Below are 23,491 nucleotides of genomic sequence, written 5' to 3'. Positions count from 1 at the left end.
CTTCAGGGCGTTGATGATGGACTGCACGGTGGCGTGGTTGGTGGGCTTCATGTTCTGGCCCAGCGGGAAGGGGCAGGAGCCCTTGCAGTGGTAGGCGTTGTAGCCCCGCGGCGACACGATCCAACCCGACCAGCCGATCTCCTCAAAGTCCACGTACAGAGGCAGGCGCTGGCAGGGCATGGACACACCCTCCTCCTCCTGGTAGTCCACGGAGCGGGCGAGGCGGGAGGACGGGGCGGACACGGGGGCTTGCGGCAAGCTGGAGAGTATTTCCATACTGTCTGGATCTGTGGGTCAATGAGAAGAAAGGTGCTTTAGTTTGGACACATTGACACCTCAGCACGGGGGTCAGCAACCCTCCTGTCCCTCACTGACACAAACGCCTCCAACTGCTTGCCAATAGTTTGGCCGGCTTTCCGGATCAGTTTGTCAATCCGGTTTGAGTCCCTTTTGCTGGTGCTGCTCCCCCAACCAACCACTGCAAAGTACAGGGCACTGGCCACAACATCCATCCATCCATCCATCCATCCACTTCCGCTTATCCGAGGTCGGGTCGCGGGGGCAGCAGCCTAAGCAGGGAAGCCCAGACTTCCCTCTCCCCAGCCACTTCGTCCAGCTCTTCCTGTGGGACCCCGAGGCCAGCCGGGAGACATAGTCTTCCCAACGTGTCCTGGGTCTTCCCCGCGGCCTCCTACCGGTCGGACGTGCCCTAAACACCTCCCTAGGGAGGCGTTCGGGTGGCATCCTGACCAGATGCCCGAACCACCTCATCTGGCTCCTCTCGATGTGGAGGAGCAGCGGCTTTACTTTGAGCTCCCCCCGGATGGCAGAGCTTCTCACCCTATCTCTAAGGGAGAGCCCCGCCACCCGGCGGAGGAAACTCATTTCGGCCGCTTGTACCCGTGATCTTGTCCTTTCGGTCGTAACCCAAAGCTCATGACCATAGGTGAGGATGGGAACGTAGATCGACCGGTAAATTGAGAGCTTTGCCTTCCGGCTCAGCTCCTTCTTCACCACAACGGATCGATACAGCGTCCGCATTACTGAAGACGCCGCACCGATCCGCCTGTCGATCTCACGATCCACTCTTCCCTCACTCGTGAACAAGACTCAGAGGTACTTGAACTCCTCCACTTGGGGCAAGATCTCCTCCCCAACCCGGAGATGGCACTCCACCCTTTTCCGGGCGAGAACCATGGACTCGGACTTGGAGGTGCTGATTCTCATCCCAGTCGCTTCACACTCGGCTGCGAACCGATCCAGTGAGAGCTGAAGATCCTGGCCAGATGAAGCCATCAGGACCACATCATCTGCAAAAAGCAGAGATCTAATCCTGCAGCCACCAAACCAGATCCCCTCAACGCCTTGACTGCGCCTAGAAATTCTGTCCATAAAAGTTATGAACAGAATCGGTGACAAAGGGCAGCCTTGGCGGAGTCCAACCCTCACTGGAAACGTGTCCGACTTACTGCCGGCAATGCGGACCAAGCTCTGTCACTGAGCATACAGGGAGCGGACTGCCACAATCAGACAGTCCGATACCCCATACTCTCTGAGCACTCCCCACAGGACTTCCCGAGGGACACGGTCGAATGCCTTCTCCAAGTCCACAAAACACATGTAGACTGGTTGGGCAAACTCCCATGCACCCTCAAGGACCCTGCCGAGAGTATAGAGCTGGTCCACAGTTCCACGACCAGGACGAAAACCACACTGTTCCTCCTGAATCCGAGGTTCGACTATCCGGCGTAGCCTTCTCTCCAGTACACCTGAATAGACCTTACCGGGAAGGCTGAGGAGTGTGATCCCACGATAGTTAGAACACACCCTCCGGTACCCCTTCTTAAAGAGAGGAACCACCACCCCGGTCTGCCAATCCAGAGGTACCGCCCCGGATGTCCACGCGACGCTGCAGAGTCTTGTCAACCAAGACAGCCCCCTTTTGCTGGTGCTGCTCCCTCAACCAACCACTGCAAAGTACAGGGCACTGGCCACAACAGACTGATAAAATATCTCCAACACACATTAAAGGACCTAAGCTTCCTCAGGAAAAAGAGTCCGCTCATGCCCTTCTTGTAAACAGCTTTGCAGTTGTCCTTCCAGTCCAGTCTGCTGTTCAAGTGGACTCCCAGGTACTTGTACTGCCCCACTACTGCCACCTCCCGGCCCTGGATCTTGATGGGCTCCTTCGGGGTCATTCTCTTTTTGAAGTCGATGACCAGCTCCTTAAGGACCAGATGGTTGGCCTCAGACCACTCCACAAAGTCAGCGATCAGTGTCCTGTACTCCAACTCCTGTCCCTCTCTGATACACCCGGCCACAGCAGAGTCGTCAGAGTATTTCTGCAGGTGGCAGAACCTGGAACTGTACTGGAAGTCTGAGGTGCACAGGGTGAACAGGAAAGGAGACAGGACGGTCCCCTGTGGAGCACCTACACCACTGACCACAGTATCCGACAGGGAGCTCCCCAGTCGCACGAACTGGGGCCTGTCAGACAAGTAATCAGTGATCCAGGAGACAATGGATGAACTGACACCCGTCCTGAGCAACTTGTCACTCATCAGATTTGGCTGAATGCGATTTTCTTATTTAAACGGGGATAGCAGGTCCATTCTATGTGTCATACTTGATCATTTCGCGATATTGCCATATTTTTGCTGAAAGGATTTAGTAGAGAACATCGATGATAAAGTTCGCAACTGTTGGTCGCTGATAAAAAAGCCTTGCCTGTACCGGAAGTAGCAGACGAGTAGCGTGACGTCACAGGTTGTGGAGCTCCTCACATCTGCACATTGTTTACAATCATGGCCACCAGCAGCGAGAGCGATTCGGACCGAGAAAGCGACGATTTCCCCATTAATTTGAGCGAGGATGAAAGATTCGTGGATGAGGAAAGTGAGAGTGAAGGAGTAGAGGGAAGATAGGGAAGATGCTGTGAGAGGCGGGTGGGACCTGATATTCAGCTGGGAATGACTAAAACAGTAAATAAACACAAGACATATATATACTCTATTAGCCACAACACAACCAGGCTTATATTTAATATGCCACAAATTAATCCCGCATAACAAACACCTCCCGCCTCCCGTCCATATAACCCGCCAATACAACTCAAACACCTGCACAACACACTCAATCCCACAGCCCAAAGTACCGTTCACCTCCCTAAAGTTCATACAGCACATATATTTCCCCAAAGTTACGTACGTGACATGCACATAGCGGCACGCACGTACGGGCAAGCGATCAAATGTTTGGAAGCCGCAGCTGCATGCGTACTCACGGTACCGCGTCTGCGCATCCAACTCAAAGTCCTCCTGGTAAAAGTCTCTCTTGTCCCAGTTCTCCACAGGCCAATGGTAAAGCTTGACTGTCATCTTTCGGGAATGTAAACAATGAAACACCGGCTGTGTTTGTGTTGCTGCAGCCGCCCGCAATACACCGCTTCCCACCTACAGCTTTCTTCTTTGCCGTCTCCATTGTTCATTGAACAAATCGCAAAAGATTCACCAACACAGATGTCCAGAATACTGTGGATTTTTGCGATGAAAACAGACGACTTAATAGCTGGCCACCATGCTGTCCCAAAATGTCCTCTACAATCCGTGACGTCATCATACCGAGACGTATTCAGCAGGGTATTTCGCGCAAAATTTAAAATTGCACTTGAGTAAGCTAACCCGGCCGTATTGGCATGTGTTGCAATGTTAAGATTTCATCATTGATATATAAACTATCAGACTGCGTGGTCGGTAGTAGTGGGTTTCAGTAGGCCTTTAAAGGCACTGGAGAAATCAAAGAACATGATCCTCACAGTGCCCCTCCCACCATCCAGGTGAGAGTGAGCATGATGCAGCAGGTAGATAACAGCATCATCCACTCCTACATGGGGCTGATATGCAAACTGTAGAGGATCCAGGGAAGGAGCCACCAGGGGTCTCAGCTGATCCAGCACAAGTCTCTCAAGGACCTTCATGACATGGGACGTCAGGGCAACAGGTCTGAAGTCGTTCAAGCCCGATGGGATGGGCTTCTTGGGCACCGACATTATGCAGGATGTTTTCCATTGAGCTGGTATCCGTTCTAGCTTCAGACTCAGGTTGAAGATGAAGTGCAGGATCTCAGTGAGCTGAGCAGCACAAGTCTTCAGGACCCAGGGGTTGACTCGGTCAGGGCCTGCTGACTTAGCTAATTTAATATGTATATAATATAGCTAATATGGCTATTATAGTTAATATAGAACAGGGGTGCTCATTACGTCGATCGCGAGCTACCGGTCGATCTCGGAGGGTGTGTCAGTCGATGACCAGCCAGGCATTAAAAAAATAGTCCTAAAAATGAGCGATCATAAATCTTCACTATGACGTCACTTTCGTCACTTGATTGACATTCACGGCACCCGAGGGTCTTCTGAGATGACGCTGGCTGCTGCCAGCTCATTAAAATTACCGACTGGAAGGCGAGAAACACTTTATTTCAACAGACTCTGGCGCCGTACCTGTCGTCAAAACTCCAAAGACCGACTGGACAGTTGCGCTAACAAAATAAGAGTCTCAGAAAGCTGGCGTGCACAAGCTAGCAAGTTACGGAGTTTGCCGACAATGTATTTCTTGTAAAGTGTATACAAAGGAGTACGGAAGCTGGACAAATAAGATGCCAAAAACCAACCACTTTCATGTGGTATTGGACAGAAAGGAGGACTTTTTTTCTCCTCCATTCGAAAATGCGGACATTATCAGCACCACTGTCTGATTCTAATCAATGCAAGTCATCAGAATCAGGTAATACACCAACTTATATTCTTGTCTTCATGAAAGAAAGGAATCTATATGTGTTAAACATGCTTGTATTATCTTTAAACACCTTTAACTTATTAACAATATTAACTATATGTGTTAAACATGCTTGTATTATCTTTAAACACCTTTAAGTTGTTAACAATATTAACTATATGTATTAAACATTCTTGTATTATCATTAAACACCTTTAATTTTTTAACAATATTAACTATATGTGTTAAACATGCTTGTATTATCTTTAAACACCTTTAAGTTGTTAACAATATTAACTATATGTATTAAACATTCTTGTATTATCTTTAAACACCTTTAACTTATTAACAATATTAACTATATGTGTTAAACATGCTTGTATTATCTTTAAACACCTTTAACTTGTTAACAATATTAACTATATGTGTTAAACATGCTTGTATTATCTTTAAACACCTTTAACTTATTAACAATATTAACTATATGTGTTAAACATGCTTGTATTATCTTTAAACACCTTTAACGTATTAACAATATTAACTATATGTGTTAAACATGCTTGTATTATCTTTAAACACATTTAACTTATTAACAATATTAACTATATGTGTTAAACATGCTTGTATTATCTTTAAACACCTTTAACTTGTTAACAATATTAACTATATGTGTTAAACATGCTTGTATTATCTTTAAACACCTTTAACTTGTTAACAATATTAACTATATGTATTAAACATGCTTGTATTATCATTAAACACCTTTAATTTTTTAACAATATTAATTATATGTGTTAAACATGCTTTCATTATCTTTAAACACCTTTTACTTGTTAACAATATTAACTATATGTATTAAACATACTTGTATTATCATTAAACATCTTTAATTTTTTAACAATATTAACTATGTGTTAAACATGCTTGCATTATCATTAAACACCTTTAACTTGTTAACAAAAACATATATTTCATAAATAAGTAAATATAAATTATATATATGGATGAGGTAGATCCCCATGACTTGATCAATTGAAAAGTAGCTCGCCTGCAGAAAAAGTGTGAGCACCCCTGATGTAAACAAACTATGGTGAGTTCAAGGACCGCCAAAATTAGTAGGACAAAACGGCGCTCGCCAAATACTCGAATCAGTGTTTACATGTTTAATATAAACAGTGTACTTTATAACAATTAGGGAGGTTTGTGTCATGTTTGTCCTCCTACAGAAACCATATTAAAACGAAAAATATGTTTTTCCCCCCTCATCTTTTTCTATTTTTCATACATTTTTGAAAAAGTTCCAGAGAGCCACTAGGGCGGCGCTAAAGAGCCGCATGCGGTTGCCGACCCCTGGGCTAGCTATATGTACATATTGTATCATTATGCGTCATTTGTAGGTATATTTGAGCTCATTTAGTTTCCTTTAAGTCCTCTTAATTCAATGTCTATCTGTATGTAATATGGCTTTTAATTTTTTGAGGCTCCAGACAAATTTGTTTTTGTATTTTTGGTCCAATATGGCTCTTTCAACGGGTTGCTGACCCCTGGTCTAGCACTAGGTTAGTAAGCGTCCCTCACCTGTGTTCTCCTGAGCGGTGGAGCGGCGGCCGTCATCGGTGAACAGCACCAGCATGGGCTGCTTGCTCTGGTGGTGGCTGCGTCCCGAGGCGAAGCGGATCAGCTTCAGGTCCATATGGCTCCCTCCGAGGGTCCGCACCACCACGTGCAGCCCCAGGTTGCTTTCCTCGTCCGCCATCCAGGAGCGGACCTTCACAAGGTCACACCAAAAGGCTGCTCAGTTTTGTTGTCGTGCGGTCGATGAAGCTCAACGGGTAGATACTTACAGCTTGAGTGATGGTGAACACCTCCCAGCCGTTGGAGTGGACTGGGATGAGTCGAGAAGACAGCAGCTTCTTGTCTTGTGTGTGATTGCCTTTGGTGTCCATCAGCTGGTAAACACTAACCTGTGTGTGTTTGACCAGGCATACAATAAGTGCATCATCTTTTGAAAAGGGCTTCATGACACCGATTCCCATCATCCATGAGTGAGATCGGCCGATACAAATACCGAGCACATGTACGTAGGGTTGTAACGGTACACAAAAATTTCGGTTCGGTACGTCCCTCGGTTTAGAGGTCACGGTTCGGTTCATTTTCGGTACAGTAAGAAAACAACAAAATGTAAATTTTTAGGTTATTTATTTACCAAATTTGCAAAATCTTCCACCAAAAATATTTTTCTTAGTGGAATATTTGATGTGAAGTAATGGGAACCTTGGATAGGTCAATAATTCATAATAACATTGATTTTGATTCAATATTATGTTTTGAGCAATGACAGTTTAAAAGAAAAAAAACCAGCTTTGTTTTATTAGTCAACATTGCAACTTTTTTATTTCACTTTTGTTATGTTTTTGTTTATTTTAATAGTATTTTTAGAATGTGCCGTGGGCCTTTAAAACATTAGCTGTGGGCCGCAAATGGCCTCCGGGGCACACTTTTGACACCCCTGCTATAGATAATAAAAAATGTAATTGATAAATCTATGGATAAAAAGCAGAGCCTGGCGACGCATGCGCGTTTAACATAACTCTCTCTCTCTCTCTCTCTCTCTGTCTCTGCCCCTCTCTCACCAATGCTGCTGCGCACCTTCACAATTTGTTTTGTTTTTAACCCCTTCTTAACCCTGAACGTACATTGAAAAAACACGCAACCCTAACTCAAAATGCCGGACATTTGAGGCATTTAAGAAACTCCGCCCTGACAGCTCAGCAAAAGAGGACATGTCTGGTGAAAAGAGGATGTATGGTCAGTCTTTCGTAGCCCGTTAGCTGCTAGCATGCCGTGTGTTGTGCCTCGGTGTGCATTGTTTACACAACGTGCGTTACGCTACTTAATATGTCCGTGTGGAAACTCGTTCGGTACACCCCCGTACCGAAACGGTTCAATACAAATACATGTACCGTTACACCCCTACATGTACCGTACTGTATTACCTGTAAAGTTTGTAATCATTTACAACAGGCATGTCCATAATGCAGTTATGGTTGCCCTCAGAGGGCCACGTTTAACAGTGAATAATATACAGTGTGAATATAAATGTGTATATATAAAACGTTTGTATAATTGTCTTTTACGTACACTGTACAAAAAAACAAATCTTTAGATTGTACTGTATAAAACTGGCAGCTCAGTCTCCACAATACATACAAATCCACTGTGTAGGATGGGAAGCAACATGAAGGTGTTCTGTTTCTTTGATGTATTGTACAAACCCCGTTTCCATATGAGTTGGGAAATTGTGTTAGATGTAAATATAAACGGAATACAATGATTTGCAAATCCTTTTCAACCCATATTCAGTTGAATGCACTACAAAGACAACATATTTGATGTTCAAACTCATAAATTTTTTATTTTTTTTTGCAAATAATAATTAACTTAGAATTTCATGGCTGCAACACGTGCCAAAATAGTTGGGAAAGGGCATGTTCACCACTGTGTCACATCACCTTTTCTTTTAACAACACTCAATAAACGATTGGGAACTGAGGAAACTAATTGTTGAAGCTTTGAAAGTGGAATTCTTTCCCATTCTCGTTTTATATAGAGCTTCAATCGTTCAACGGTCCGGGGTCTCCGCTGTCCTATTTTACGCTTCATAATGCGCCACACATTTTCGATGGGAGACAGGTCTGGACTGCAGGCGGGCCAGGAAAGTCCCCGCACTCTTTTTTTACGAAGCCACGCTGTGGTAACACGTGCTGAATGTGGCTTGGCATTGTCTTGCTGAAATAAGCAGGGGCATCCATGAAAAAGACGGCGTTTAGATGGCAGCATATGTTGTTCCAAAAGCTGTATGTACCTTTCAGCATTAATGGCGCCTTCACAGATGTGTAAGTTACCCATGCCTTGGGCACTAATGCACCCCCATACCATCACAGATGCTGGCTTTTCAACTTTGCGTCGATAACAGTCTGGATGGTTCGCTTCCCCTTTGTCGATGTCGAATATTTCCAAAAACAATTTGAAATGTGGACTCGTCAGACCACAGAACACTTTTCCACTTTGCATGAGTTCATCTTAGATGATCTCGGGCCCAGAGAAGCCGGCGGCGTTTCTGGATGTTGTTGATAAATGGCTTTCGCTTTGCATAGTAGAGCTTTAACTTGCACTTACAGATGTAGCGACAAACTGTATTTAGTGACAGTGGTTTTCTGAAGTGTTCCTGAGCCCATGTGGTGATATCCTTTAGAGATTGATGTCGGTTTTTGACACAGTGCCGTCTGAGGGATCGAAGGTCACGGTCATTCAATGTTGGTTTCCGGCCATGCCGCTTACGTGGAGTGATTTCTCCAGATTCTCTGAACCTTTTGATGATATTACGGACCGTAGATGTTGAAATCCCTAAATTTCTTGTAATTGCACTTTGAGAAAGGTTGTTCTTAAACTGTTTGACTATTTGCTCACGCAGTTGTGGACAAAGGGGTGTACCTCGCCCCATCCTTTCTTGTGAAAGACTGAGCATTTTTTGGGAAGCTGTTTTTATACCCAATCATGGCACCCACCTGTTCCCAATTAGCCTGCACACCTGCGGATGTTCCAAATAAGTGTTTGATGAGCATTCCTCAACTTTATCAGTATTTATTGCCGAACTTTCCCAACTTCTTTGTCACGTGTTGCTGGCATCAAATTCTAAAGTTAATGATTATTTGCAAAAAAAAAAAAAGTTTATCAGTTTGAACATCAAATATGTTGTCTTTGTAGCATATTCAACTGAATATGGGTTGAAAATGATTTGCAAATAATTGTATTCCGCTTATATTTACATCTAACACTATTTCCCAACTCATATGGAAACGGGTTTGGAATCCACAGAAAAGTTTTGTCTTGACCCAAGAACTATAAAGCGGAGAGGAAGCAGGGCCAGACTCCCCTCCAGGCGACCTTTTCTTTGAACTGTTTACGACCATTTCTTTGAACTGTTTTGTGACAAAGACGATGGCTGTTTACGACCCCCTTCCCTTAGAAACAGCTGTTGCCATGTAATCAGGGAAAGTCCAAATAAAAGAGGAGGCGTACAATCTTCCGTCAGAGCGTGGTGACACTGTACAAGGGTACAGGTTTACGCGTTTCTCCTCATTGAGCCAAATTTAATTCTGTCTCTTTTTAATTCCTTGCTTCTTGTCTTGTTTAATAGATGTCATCAGTGTTTGAACCTGACAGGTGACTAAAAAGAAACACGGTGTCAGCCGGAGGGGATCGCCATTAAAGGCTTCAATCGACAATGGTTTTTCGCGAATGTCGGCCAACACTGATGGGTGGATCGATCGTTACATGACGAGTTTGGACTGTAACATGCGTGCTCCACATACCTGGCAGAAGTGGTGCCGGGTGAACGTCAGCGCGGCCTGATGTCGCAGCTTGAAAAGATGGAGCTCTGCAGTCAGGATCTTCTCTGTTCTCGCCACAGTGGACAGATTAAAGCGGAACTCCACCTGCTCGCTGCGCACTGCAATAGGAAACGAGGACCAAGAACAGTCAGTCCCTTAACCCACAAAAATGCTCCGTAATTTTTTTCACTAAAACTCTTTCAAGACTAAGACATGGGTGCTCAAACTTTTAGCCTTTGAGGGAAAAAAAAAAAAGTTATATCATTTACCCTTTTGGTAATTGAATTGTTATGCTACACACTAATAACAAGTTAGTTAGAGGTGGGGGAAATATTCGATTTTTAGGTGGATCGCAATTCGGACATGGACGATTATAAAATCAATTAGTAAACGTCAATTGATAATTTATTTATTTATTGTAAATAAAAGTTATGTAGACAGTTTTAAAATCTGGCTAACCGCAGCGAACCACCTCACCAGCTCCTTTATTTTAGGGCACTTATGTTCCAGTTTTGCACACATTTCCATTAATTAAAAAAATGTGATGGGAATTTCCTAATACAAATGCACTGTTTTTAAAAGTTCAGTTCAGTTCAGTTTCAGTTTATTTGGAACATGCATACGAGCCAATGTAACGTATCGCATATTTCCAGTTGCTTCATTACAGCACGTCCGAAAAGGAGTAGGAAGAAGCAGAGCTTATTTAATCCTACCCCTTTTCATTCCATAGCAATTTTATCCCATTTCCTTGTTCTCTGTAACAGAACAGTGAACAAATAAATAACAAATGAATAATATACCATAGTAAGTAAACACATATTTTGTATGTATATATATATATATATATATATATATATATATATATAAATACATAAATAATTTTTTAAATGTGTTAATGGTATTACAGCCCTTTTGACATGAAATATCACCCACACACACGTTTAATCCGACACAGTACTACTACCTGAGCCTGAGCCTGAGCCAATCAGTGGCCTCGATACTGATTGCGTTGGTCTCATTTATTAACCAATACTGCTAGTATTGATATTCTTAGTTCTTTTAGTCCAGGGGTCCCCAAACTACGTGGGAAGTCCCAAGTAAAAAGAAAAAGAAAAACTTTTTTTTTTTAATTAATATTTTTAAAAATCTGTCCTTTCTAATCCATTATCTACCGCGTGTTACTCTCGGTGTCTCCTAGCCACTCAGGCAAATCATATTGTCAAAAAATGCATTTTCCCATCGATAACGGGACATCATCGCGCTCAGAAATATATATAATTATTTATATATATGTATATATATATATATTATATATAATTATATATATATATATATATATATATATATATATATATACATACATACACAGCCCGTCCCCCAGCCACATTTTTTTAACCCAATGCGGCCCCCCGAGTCAAAAGGTTTGCCAGGGATCCCCAAAATACAGCCCACGGGCCGGATCCAGCCCGCCAGCGTCCAAAGTCCGGCCCGCGGATAGTCCCATGTAAAAACAATTTATTTATTTATTTTTTTAAATTAGTATTTTTTAAAAATCTGTCCTTTCTAATCTATTTCCTACCGCTTGTTACTCTCAGTGTCCTAGCCACTTAGGCTATATATATATATACAGGTAAAAGCCAGTAAATTAGAATATTTTGAAAAACTTGATTTATTTCAGTAATTGCATTCAAAAGGTGTAACTTGTACATTATATTTATTCATTGCACACAGACTGATGCATTCAAATGTTTATTTCATTTAATTTTGATGATTTGAAGTGGCAACAAATGAAAATCCAAAATTCCGTGTGTCACAAAATTAGAATATTACTTAAGGCTAATACAAAAAATGGATTTTTAGAAATGTTGGCCAACTGAAAAGTATGAAAATGAAAAATATGAGCATGTGCAATACTCAATACTTGGTTGGAGCTCCTTTTGCCTCAATTACTGCGTTAATGCGGCGTGGCATGGAGTCGATGAGTTTCTGGCACTGCTCAGGTGTTATGAGAGCCCAGGTTGCTCTGATAGTGGCCTTCAACTCTTCTGCGTTTTTGGATCTGGCATTCTGCATCTTCCTTTTCACAATACCCCACAGATTTTCTATGGGGCTAAGGTCAGGGGAGTTGGCGGGCCAATTTAGAACAGAAATACCATGGTCCGTAAACCAGGCACGGGTAGATTTTGCGCTGTGTGCAGGCGCCAAGTCCTGTTGGAACTTGAAATCTCCATCTCCATAGAGCAGGTCAGCAGCAGGAAGCATGAAGTGCTCTAAAACTTGCTGGTAGACGGCTGCGTTGACCCTGGATCTCAGGAAACAGAGTGGACCGACACCAGCAGATGACATGGCACCCCAAACCATCACTGATGGTGGAAACTTTACACTAGACTTCAGGCAACATGGATCCTGTGCCTCTCCTGTCTTCCTCCAGACTCTGGGACCTCGATTTCCAAAGGAAATGCAAAATTTGCATGGTTGGGTGATGGTTTGGGGTGCCATGTCATCTGCTGGTGTCGATCCACTCTGTTTATAGTAGGGCTGCGAATCTTTGGGTGTCCCACGATTCGATTCAATATCGATTATTGGGGTCACAATTCGATTATTAATCGATTTTTTTTTATTCAACGCGATTCTCGATTCAAAAACGATATTTGTCCGATTCAAAACGATTCCTATTCATTCAATACATAGGATTTCAGCAGGATCTACCCCAGTCTGCTGACATGCAAGCAGAGTAGTAGATTTTTGTAAAAAGCTTTTATAATTGTAAAGGACAATGTTTTATCAACTGATTGCAATAATGTACATTTGTTTCAACTATTAAATGAGCCAAAAATATGACTTATTTTATCTTTGTGAAAATATTGGACACCGTGTGTTGTCAAGCTTATGAGATGCGATGCAAGTGTAAGCCCCTGTGACACTATTGTTCTTTTTTTTTTTTATAAATGTCTAATGATAATGTCAATGAGGGATTTTTAATCACTGCTATGTTGAAATTGTAACTAAACATTGATACTGTTGTTGATAATATTCATTTTTGTTTCACTGCTTTTGGATTGTTCTGTGTCGTGTTTGTGTGTCCTCTCAATTGCTCTGTTTATTGCAGTTCTGAGTGTTGCTGGGTTTGGTTTGGTTTTGGATTGCATTGTTATGGTATTGCTTTGTATTTTTTTGTTGGATTGATTAATAAAAAAATAAAATAAAAATACCGTATTTTTCGGACTATAAGTCGCAGTTTTTTTTCATAGTTTGGCCGGGCTCCAGTGCAACTTATATATGTTTTTTTTTACTTTTTTAGTATGCATTTTCGGCAGGTGCGACTTATACTCCGGTGCGTCTTATACTCCGAAAAATACGGTAATAATAATAATAAAATCGATTTTTGAAAAATGAGAATCGATACTGAATCGTACAACGTGAGAATCGCGATTTGAATTCAAATCGATTTTTTCACAAACCCCTACAATCTACTAATAAAAGTTTCAATCAACCAATCAATGCCTGAGCCTGAGCCAATCAGCGGCCTTGATACTGAAATGTCAGATTGCTTTGGTCTCATTTAGTGACCAATACTGCTAGTATTGATATTCTTAGTTCATTTCGTCATTTTTTACACATGAAAAGGCTTGAATTGGGCCACAAATACGTAAAATATGCTTTAAAAACGATGGGACGACTTTAGTATACAATAACCAACAGTTTATAGTAGGGCTGCGAATCTTTGGGTGTCCCACGATTCGATTCAATATCGATTCTTGGGATCACGATTCGATTATAAATCTTTTTTTTTTTTTTATTCAACGCGATTCTCGATACAAAAACGATATTTTTCCAATTCAAAACTATTCTCTATTCATTCAATACATAGGATTTCAGCAGGATCTACCCCAGTCTGCTGACATGTAAGCAGAGTAGTAGATTTTTGTAAAAAGCTTTTATAATTGTAAAGGACAATGTTTTATCAACTGATTGCAATAATGTACATTTGTTTTAACTATTAAATGAACCAAAAATATGACTTATTTTATCTTTGTGAAAATATTGGACACAGTGTGTTGTCAAGCTTATGAGATGCGATGCAAGTGTAAGCCCCTGTGACACTATTGTTATTTTTTTTATAAATGTCTAATGATAATGTCAATGAGGGATTTTTAATCACTTCTATGTTGAAATTGTAACTAAATATTGATACTGTTGTTGATAATATTCATTTTTGTTTCACTACTTTTGGTTTGTTCTGTGTCGTGTTTGTGTGTCCTCTCAATTGCTCTGTTTATTGCAGTTCTGAGTGTTGCTGGGTCGGGTTTGGTTTTGGAATTGGATTGCATTGTTATGGTATTGCTGTGTATTATTTTGTTGGATTGATTAATAAAAAAAATAAAAAAATAAATCGATTTTTGTAAAATGAGAATCAATACTGAATCGTACAACGTGAGAATCACGATTTGAATTCAAATCGATTTTTTCCCAAACCCCTACAATCTACTAATAAAAGTTTCAATCAACCAATCAATGCCTGAGCCTGAGCCAATCAGCGGCCTTGATACTGAAATGTCTGATTGCTTTGGTCTCATTTAGTGGCCAATACTGCTAGTATTGATATTCTTAGTTCATTTCGTCATTTTTTATACATGAAAAGGCTTGAATTGGGCCACAAATACGTAAAATATGCTTTAAAAACGACGGGACGACTTTAGTATACAATAACCAACAGTTTATAGTAGGGCTGCGAATCTTTGGGTGTCCCACGATTCGATTCAATATCGATTCTTGGGGTCACGATTCGATTATAAATCGATTTTTCTTAATTCAACGCGATTCTCGATTCAAAAACAATAGTTTTCCGATTCAAAACGGTTCTCTATTCATTCAATACATAGGATTTCAGAAGGATCTACTCCAGTCTGCTGACATGCAAGCAGAGTAGTAGATTTTTATAAAAAGCTTTCACAATTGTATAGGACAATGTTTTATCAACTGATTGCAATAATGTACATTTGTTTTAACTATTAAATGAGCCAAAAATATGACTTATTTTATCTTTGTGAAAATATTGGACACAGTGTGTTGTCAAGCTTATGAGATGCGATACAAGTGTAAGCCACTTTCTTTTTTTTTTATAAATGTCTAATGATAATGTCAATGAGGGATTTTTAATCACTGCTATGTTGAAATTGTAACTAAACATTGATACTGTTGTTGTTAATATTCATTTTTGTTTCACTGCTTTTGGATTGTTCTGTGTCGTGTTTGTGTGTCCTCTCAATTGCTCTGTTTATTGCAGTTCTGAGTGTTGCTGGGTTTGGTTTTGGAATTGGATTGCATTGTTATGGTATTGCTTTGTATTATTTTGTTGGATTGATTAATAACAATAAAAAAAATAAAATCGATTTTTGTAAAATGAGAATCGATACTGAATCATACAACGTGAGAATCGCGATTTGAATTCGAATCGATTTTTTCCCACACCCCTACAATCTACTAATAAAAGTTTCAATCAACCAATCAATGCCTGAGCCTGAGCCAATCAGCGGCCTTGATACTGAAATGTCAGATTGCTTTGGTCTCATTTAGTGGCCAATACTGCTAGTATTGATATTTTTTAGTTCATTTCGTCATTTTTTATACATGAAAAGGCTTGAGTTGGGCCACAAATACGTAAAATATGCTTTAAAAACGACGGGACGACTTTAGTATACAATAACCAACAGTTTATAGTAGGGCTGCGAATCTTTGGGTGTCCCACGATTCGATTCAATATCGATTCTTGGGATCACGATTCGATTATAAATCTTTTTTTTTTTTTTATTCAACGCGATTCTCGATACAAAAACGATATTTTTCCGATTCAAAACTATTCTCTATTCATTCAATACATAGGATTTCAGCAGGATCTACCCCAGTCTGCTGACATGCAAGCAGAGTAGTAGATTTTTGTAAAAAGCTTTTATAATTGTAAAGGACAATGTTTTATCAACTGATTGCAATAATGTACATTTGTTTCAACTATTAAATGAGCCAAAAATATGACTTATTTTATCTTTGTGAAAATATTGGACACAGTGTGTTGTCAAGCTTATGAGATGCGATACAAGTGTAAGCCACTTTCTTTTTTTTTTATAAATGTCTAATGATAATGTCAATGAGGGATTTTTAATCACTGCTATGTTGAAATTGTAACTAATATTGATACTGTTGTTGATAATTTTCATTTTTGTTTCACTACTTTTGGATTGTTCTGTGTCGTGTTTGTGTGTCCTCTCAATTGCTCTGTTTATTGCAGTTCTGAGTGTTGATGGGTTTTGTTTTGGAATTGGATTGCATTGTTATGGTATTGCTTTGTATTATTTTGTTGGATTGATTAATAAAAAAAAAAAAAAAAAAATACCGTATTTTTCGGACTATAAGTCGCAGTTTTTTTAATAGTTTGGCCGGGCTCCAGTGCAACTTATATATGTTTTTTTTTACTTTTTTAGTATGCATTTTCGGCAGGTGCGACTTATACTCCGGTGCGATTTATACTCCGAAAAATACGGTAATAATAATAATTAAATCCATCCATCCATCCATTTTCTACCGCTTATTCCCTTTGGGGTCGCGGGGGGCGCTGGAGCCTATCTCAGCTACAATCGGGCGGAAGGCGGGGTACACCCTGGACAAGTCGCCACCTCATCGCAGGGCCAACACAGATAGACAGACAACATTCACACTCACATTCACACACTAGGGCCAATTTAGTGTTGCCAATCAACTTATCCCCAGGTGCATGTCTTTGGAAGTGGGAGGAAGCCGGAGTACCCGGAGGGAACCCACGCAGTCACGGGGAGAACATGCAAACTCCACACAGAAAGATCCCGAGCCCGGGATTGAACCCAAGACTACTCAGGACCTTCGTATTGTGAGGCAGATGCACTAACCCCTCCGCCACCGTGAAGCCCATAATTAAATCGATTTTTGAAAAATGAGAATTGATACTGAATCGTACAACGTGAGAATCGCGATTTGAATTCAAATCGATTTTTTCCCACACCCCTACAATCTACTAATAAAAGTTTCAATCAACCAATCAATGCCTGAGCCTGAGCCAATCAGCGGCCTTGATACTGAAATGTCTGATTGCTTTAGTCTCATTTAGTGACCAATACTGCTAGTATTGATATTTTTTTAGTTCATTTCGTCATTTTTTATACATGAAAAGGCTTGAGTTGGGCCACAAATACGTAAAATATGCTTTAAAAACGACGGGACGACTTTAGTATACAATAACCAACAGTTTATAGTAGGGCTGCGAATCTTTGGGTGTCCCACGATTCGATTCAATATCGATTCTTGGGATCACGATTCGATTATAAATCTTTTTTTTTTTTTTATTCAACGCGATTCTCGATACAAAAACGATATTTTTCCGATTCAAAACTATTCTCTATTCATTCAATACATAGGATTTCAGCAAGATCTACCCCAGTCTGCTGACATGCAAGCAGAGTAGTAGATTTTTGTAAAAAGCTTTTATAATTGTAAAGGACAATGTTTTATCAACTGATTGCAATAATGTACATTTGTTTCAACTATTAAATGAACCAAAAATATGACTTATTTTATCTTTGTGAAAATATTGGACACAGTGTGTTGTCAAGCTTATGAGATGCGATACAAGTGTAAGCCAATGTGACACTATAGTTATTTTTTTATAAATGTCTAATGATAATGTCAATGAGGGATTTTTAATCACTGCTATGTTGAAATTGTAACTAATATTGATACTGTTGTTGATAATTTTCATTTTTGTTTCACTACTTTTGGATTGTTCTGTGTCGTGTTTGTGTGTCCTCTCAATTGCTCTGTTTATTGCAGTTCTGAGTGTTGCTGGGTTTGGTTTTGGAATTGGATTGCATTGTTATGGTATTGCTTTGTATTGTTTTGTTGGATTGATTAATAAAAATAAATAAATAAAAATACCGTATTTTTCGGACTATAAGTCGCAGTTTTTTTTATAGTTTGGCCGGGCTCCAGTGCAACTTATATATGTTTTTTTTACTTTTTTAGTATGCATTTTCGGCAGGTGCGACTTATACTCCGGTGCGATTTATACTCCGAAAAATACGGTAATAATAATAATTAAATCCATCCATTTTCTACCGCTTATTCCCTTTGGGGTCGCGGGGGGCGCTGGAGCCTATCTCAGCTACAATCGGGCGGAAGGCGGGGTACACCCTGGACAAGTCGCCACCTCATCGCAGGGCCAACACAGATAGACAGACAACATTCACACTCACATTCACACACTAGGGCCAATTTAGTGTTGCCAATCAACTTATCCCCAGGTGCATGTCTTTGGAAGTGGGAGGAAGCCGGAGTACCCGGAGGGAACCCACGCAGTCACGGGGAGAACATGCAAACTCCACACAGAAAGATCCCGAGCCCGGGATTGAACCCAAGACTACTCAGGACCTTCGTATTGTGAGGCAGATGCACTAACCCCTCCGCCACCGTGAAGCCCATAATTAAATCGATTTTTGAAAAATGAGAATTGATACTGAATCGTACAACGTGAGGATCGCGATTTGAATTCAAATCGATTTTTTCACAAACCCCTACAATCTACTCATAAAAGTTTCAATCAACCAATCAATGCCTGAGCCTGAGCCAATCAGCGGCCTTGATACTGAAATGTCAGATTGCATTTAGTGACCAATACTGCTAGTATTGATATTTTTTAGTTCATTTCGTCATTTTTTTATACATGAAAAGGCTTGAGTTGGGCCACAAATACGTAAAATATGCTTTAAAAACGATGGGACGACTTTAGTATACAATAACCAACAGTTTATAGTAGGGCTGCGAATCTTTGGGTGTCCCACAATTCGATTCAATATCGATTCTTGGGGTCACAATTCGATTATAAATCGATTTTTTTTTTTTCAACGCGATTCTCGATTCAAAAACAATATTTTTCCGATTCAAAACGGTTCTCTATTCATTCAATACGTAGGATTTCAGCAGGATCTACCCCAGTCTGCTGACATGCAAGCAGAGTAGTAGATTTTTGTAAAAAGCTTTTATAATTGTAAAGGACAATGTTTTATCAACTGATTGCAATAATGTACATTTGTTTCAACTATTAAATGAACCAAAAATATGACTTATTTTATCTTTGTGAAAATATTGGACACAGTGTGTAGTCAAGCTTATGAGATGCGATGCAAGTGTAAGCCCCTGTGACACTATTGTTCTTTTTTTTTTATAAATGTCTAATGATAATGTCAATGAGGGATTTTTAATCACTGCTATGTTGAAATTCTAACTAAACATTGATACTGTTGTTGATAATATTCATTTTTGTTTCACTGCTTTTGGATTGTTCTGTGTCGTGTTTGTGTGTCCTCTCAATTGCTCTGTTTATTGCAGTTCTGAGTGTTGCTGGGTTTGGTTTTGGAATTGGATTGCATTGTTATGGTATTGCTTTGTATTATTTTGTTGGATTGATTAATAAAAAAATAAAATAAAAATACCGTATTTTTCGGACTATAAGTCGCAGGTTTTTTTCATAGTTTGGCCGGGCTCCAGTGCAACTTATATATGTTTTTTTACTTTTTTAGTATGCATTTTGGGCAGGTGCGACTTATACTCCGGTGCGACTTATACTCCGAAAAATACGGTAATAATAATAATAAAATCGATTTTTGAAAAATGAGAATCGATACTAAATCGTACAACGTGAGAATCGCGATTTGAATTCGAATCGATTTTTTCCCACACCCCTACAATCTACTAATAAAAGTTTCAATCAACCAATCAATGCCTGAGCCTGAGCCAATCAGCGGCCTTGATACTGAAATGTCTGATTGCTTTGGTCTCATTTAGTGACCAATACTGCTAGTATTGATATTCTTAGTTCATTTCGTCATTTTTTACACATGAAAAGGCTTGAATTGGGCCACAAATACGTAAAATATGCTTTAAAAACGATGGGACGACTTTAGTATACAATAAGCAACAGTTTATAGTAGGGCTGCGAATCTTTGGGTGTCCCACGATTCGATTCAATATCGATTCTTGGGGTCACAATTCGATTATAAATCGATTTTTCTTAATTCAACGCGATTCTCGATTCAAAAACAATATTTTTCCGATTCAAAACTATTCTCTATTCATTCAATACATAGGATTTCAGCAGGATCTACCCCAGTCTGCTGACATGCAAGCAGAGTAGTAGATTTTTATAAAAAGCTTTTATAATTGTAAAGGACAATGTTTTATCAACTGATTGCAATAATGTAGATTTGTTTTAACTATTAAATGAGCCAAAAATATGACTTATTTTATCTTTGTGAAAATATTGGACACAGTGTGTTGTCAAGCTTATGAGATGTGATGCAAGTGTATTAAGCCACTGTGACACTATTGTTCTTTTTTTTTTTTATATAAATGTCTAATGATAATGTGAATGAGGGATTTTTAATCACTGCTATGTTGAAATTGTAACTAAATATTGATACTGTTGTTGATAATATTCATTTTTGTTTCACTACTTTTGGATTGTTCTGTGTCGTGTTTGTGTGTCCTCTCAATTGCTCTGTTTATTGCAGTTCTGAGTGTTGCTGGGTTTGGTTTTGGAATTGGATTGCATTGTTATGGTATTGCTTTGTATTGCTTTGTTGGATTGATTAATAAAAAAATAAAATAAAAATACCGTATTTTTCGGACTATAAGTCGCAGTTTTTTTTCATAGTTTGGCCGGGCTCCAGTGCAACTTATATATGTTTTTTTAGTATGCATTTTGGGCAGGTGCGACTTATACTCCGGTGCGACTTATACTCCGAAAAATACGGTAATAATAATAATAAAATCGATTTTTGAAAAATGAGAATCGATACTGAATCTTACAACGTGAGAATCGCGATTTGAATTCAAATCGATTTTTACACAAACCCCTACAATCTACTAATAAAAGTTTCAATCAACCAATCAATGCCTGAGCCTGAGCCAATCAGCGGCCTTGATACTGAAATGTCTGATTGCTTTGGTCTCATTTAGTGGCCAATACTGCTAGTATTGATATTTTTTAGTTCATTTCGTCATTTTTTATACATGAAAAGGCTTGAGTTGGGCCACAAATACGTAAAATATGCTTTAAAAACGATGGGACGACTTTAGTATACAATAACCAACAGTTTATAGTAGGGCTGCGAATCTTTGGGTGTCCCACGATTCGATTCAATATCGATTCTTGGGATCACGATTCGATTATAAATCTTTTTTTTTTTTTTTATTCAACGCGATTCTCGATACAAAAACGATATTTTTCCGATTCAAAACTGTTCTCTATTCATTCAATACATAGGATTTCAGCAAGATCTACCCCAGTCTGCTGACATGCAAGCAGAGTAGTAGATTTTTGTAAAAAGCTTTTATAATTGTAAAGGACAATGTTTTATCAACTGATTGCAATAATGTACATTTGTTTTAACTATTAAATGAACCAAAAATATGACTTATTTTATCTTTGTGAAAATATTGGACACAGTGTGTTGTCAAGCTTATGAGATGCGATACAAGTGTAAGCCACTTTCTTTTTTTTTTATAAATGTCTAATGATAATGTCAATGAGGGATTTTTAATCACTGCTATGTTGAAATTGTAACTAAACATTGATACTGTTGTTGTTAATATTCATTTTTGTTTCACTGCTTTTGGATTGTTCTGTGTCGTGTTTGTGTGTCCTCTCAATTGCTCTGTTTATTGCAGTTCTGAGTGTTGATGGGTTTGGTTTTGGAATTGGATTGCATTGTTATGGTATTGCTTTGTATTATTTTGTTGGATTGATTAATAACAATAAAAAAAATAAAATCGATTTTTGTAAAATGAGAATCGATACTGAATCATACAACGTGAGAATCGCGATTTGAATTCGAATCGATTTTTTCCCACACCCCTACAATCTACTAATAAAAGTTTCAATCAACCAATCAATGCCTGAGCCTGAGCCAATCAGCGGCCTTGATACTGAAATGTCAGATTGCTTTGGTCTCATTTAGTGGCCAATACTGCTAGTATTGATATTTTTTAGTTCATTTCGTCATTTTTTTATACATGAAAAGGCTTGAGTTGGGCCACAAATACGTAAAATATGCTTTAAAAACGACGGGACGACTTTAGTACACAATAATCAACAGTTTATAGACACAATCCCATGTTACTGAATGAGACCGTGACTCGGCACTTTTTTGACCCGGAAGCACTCACGTTTGTCGAAGAAGCTGCGCACCGTGTTGCCCTCCAGCAGGTAGGGGTCCTTGGTGACGCCGTCCACGTCCGCCACGGTGTTGTACAGGTCCAGCATGTACTGGGGCGGCTGCTGCTGGCGCCCGTGGACGGCGGGCGGGTCCTCCATGCCGAACACCTCCAGCAGCCTCTTGATGGCGGCCGAGCGGACCTCGCGGGAGCCGCCGCCGAAAGGCTCCTCCAGGTAATTGAGGGAGGGGGGCCGCGCTCGGGCCGCGCACGCCAAAGCCGCCACTGCGATCGCAAACATCAGCATCTTCTTTCTTTTCCTTTTTTTGTGTGTGTGTGTGTGTCCAAATGAGTGCATGGGGCTCCCCCTTATATCTAATATGGCCCCCCACGCCCTCCTGGCCCGCTCAATCTCATGGTAAACAGCCGTAAAGATGCTATTTGGTCGCAAATGTAAATCACCCATCAGCGAATGTAAAGGGCTGACTAATGGCGGTGTTGACAAAGGTGTGAAGTCCATTGGAGACGTGATTCCAGCCCATTGTCCTCGCGTCTGGCAATAAACGCGCAAATCAACTAAAAAAAAAAAAAAAAAAAGTGCGGGAGAAACCTGCGGGGGGAACAACGTGTGCGCGCTGCGTACATTTGTGCGTCAAAACTCCCGTCTGTGGTGCACGACTCAATCCACTTTTGGAACCGAGCGAGGAAGTGCTCCTCCGTGCCCCCTGCGGGGTTCGAGCCGCGCCACAATGGATCCATTAATTTGGAATAATGGGCACCAGGGGGGGGGAACCAATTACTGGCATTCACGCAGGAGGTGTCCCTGGCTACACGTCCGCGCATTTACATCGAGCATCACTTTAATTCTCTTAACCTGGGTTCGATCGAACCCTAGGGGTGCTGCTGAAGCAAGTCCGTTTTTTTGAATTTTTTTTACGACATTTTAGCAAAATATTTTTTTTCTCGTAAAATATGCATTTTCTTTCATTTTCGGGTTTTATCGGGACTCCTGATGACGTTTTGAGACATCTCCTATAACAGGGGTCGGCAACCCAAAATGTTGAAAGAGCCATATTGGACCAAAAATAC

General features: G+C 40.2%; 1 protein-coding gene across 1 annotated transcript in view; it reads right to left on the bottom strand.

Annotated features, from left to right (window-relative positions):
* admp (anti-dorsalizing morphogenic protein) overlaps positions 1–23,090 on the bottom strand; it is a 23,464-nt gene extending 374 nt beyond the window's left edge. The window contains exons 1-5 of the mRNA XM_061978849.1: positions 22,415–23,090; positions 10,148–10,284; positions 6,617–6,736; positions 6,351–6,540; positions 1–287 (exon numbers count right to left, since the gene is read on the bottom strand). The exon at positions 1–287 is cut by the window's left edge and continues 374 nt beyond it. Of these exons, the coding sequence (XP_061834833.1) occupies positions 1–287; positions 6,351–6,540; positions 6,617–6,736; positions 10,148–10,284; positions 22,415–22,922 (1,242 nt within the window). The 5' untranslated portion in view covers positions 22,923–23,090. The remainder of the gene's footprint in view (positions 288–6,350; positions 6,541–6,616; positions 6,737–10,147; positions 10,285–22,414) is intronic.
* Positions 23,091–23,491: the final 401 nt, after the last annotated feature.

This window comes from Nerophis lumbriciformis, linkage group LG19 (assembly GCF_033978685.3).
Source record: "Nerophis lumbriciformis linkage group LG19, RoL_Nlum_v2.1, whole genome shotgun sequence".
Classification (NCBI taxonomy): domain Eukaryota; kingdom Metazoa; phylum Chordata; class Actinopteri; order Syngnathiformes; family Syngnathidae; genus Nerophis; species Nerophis lumbriciformis.
This window is presented reverse-complemented; position numbering and strand designations above follow the sequence as displayed.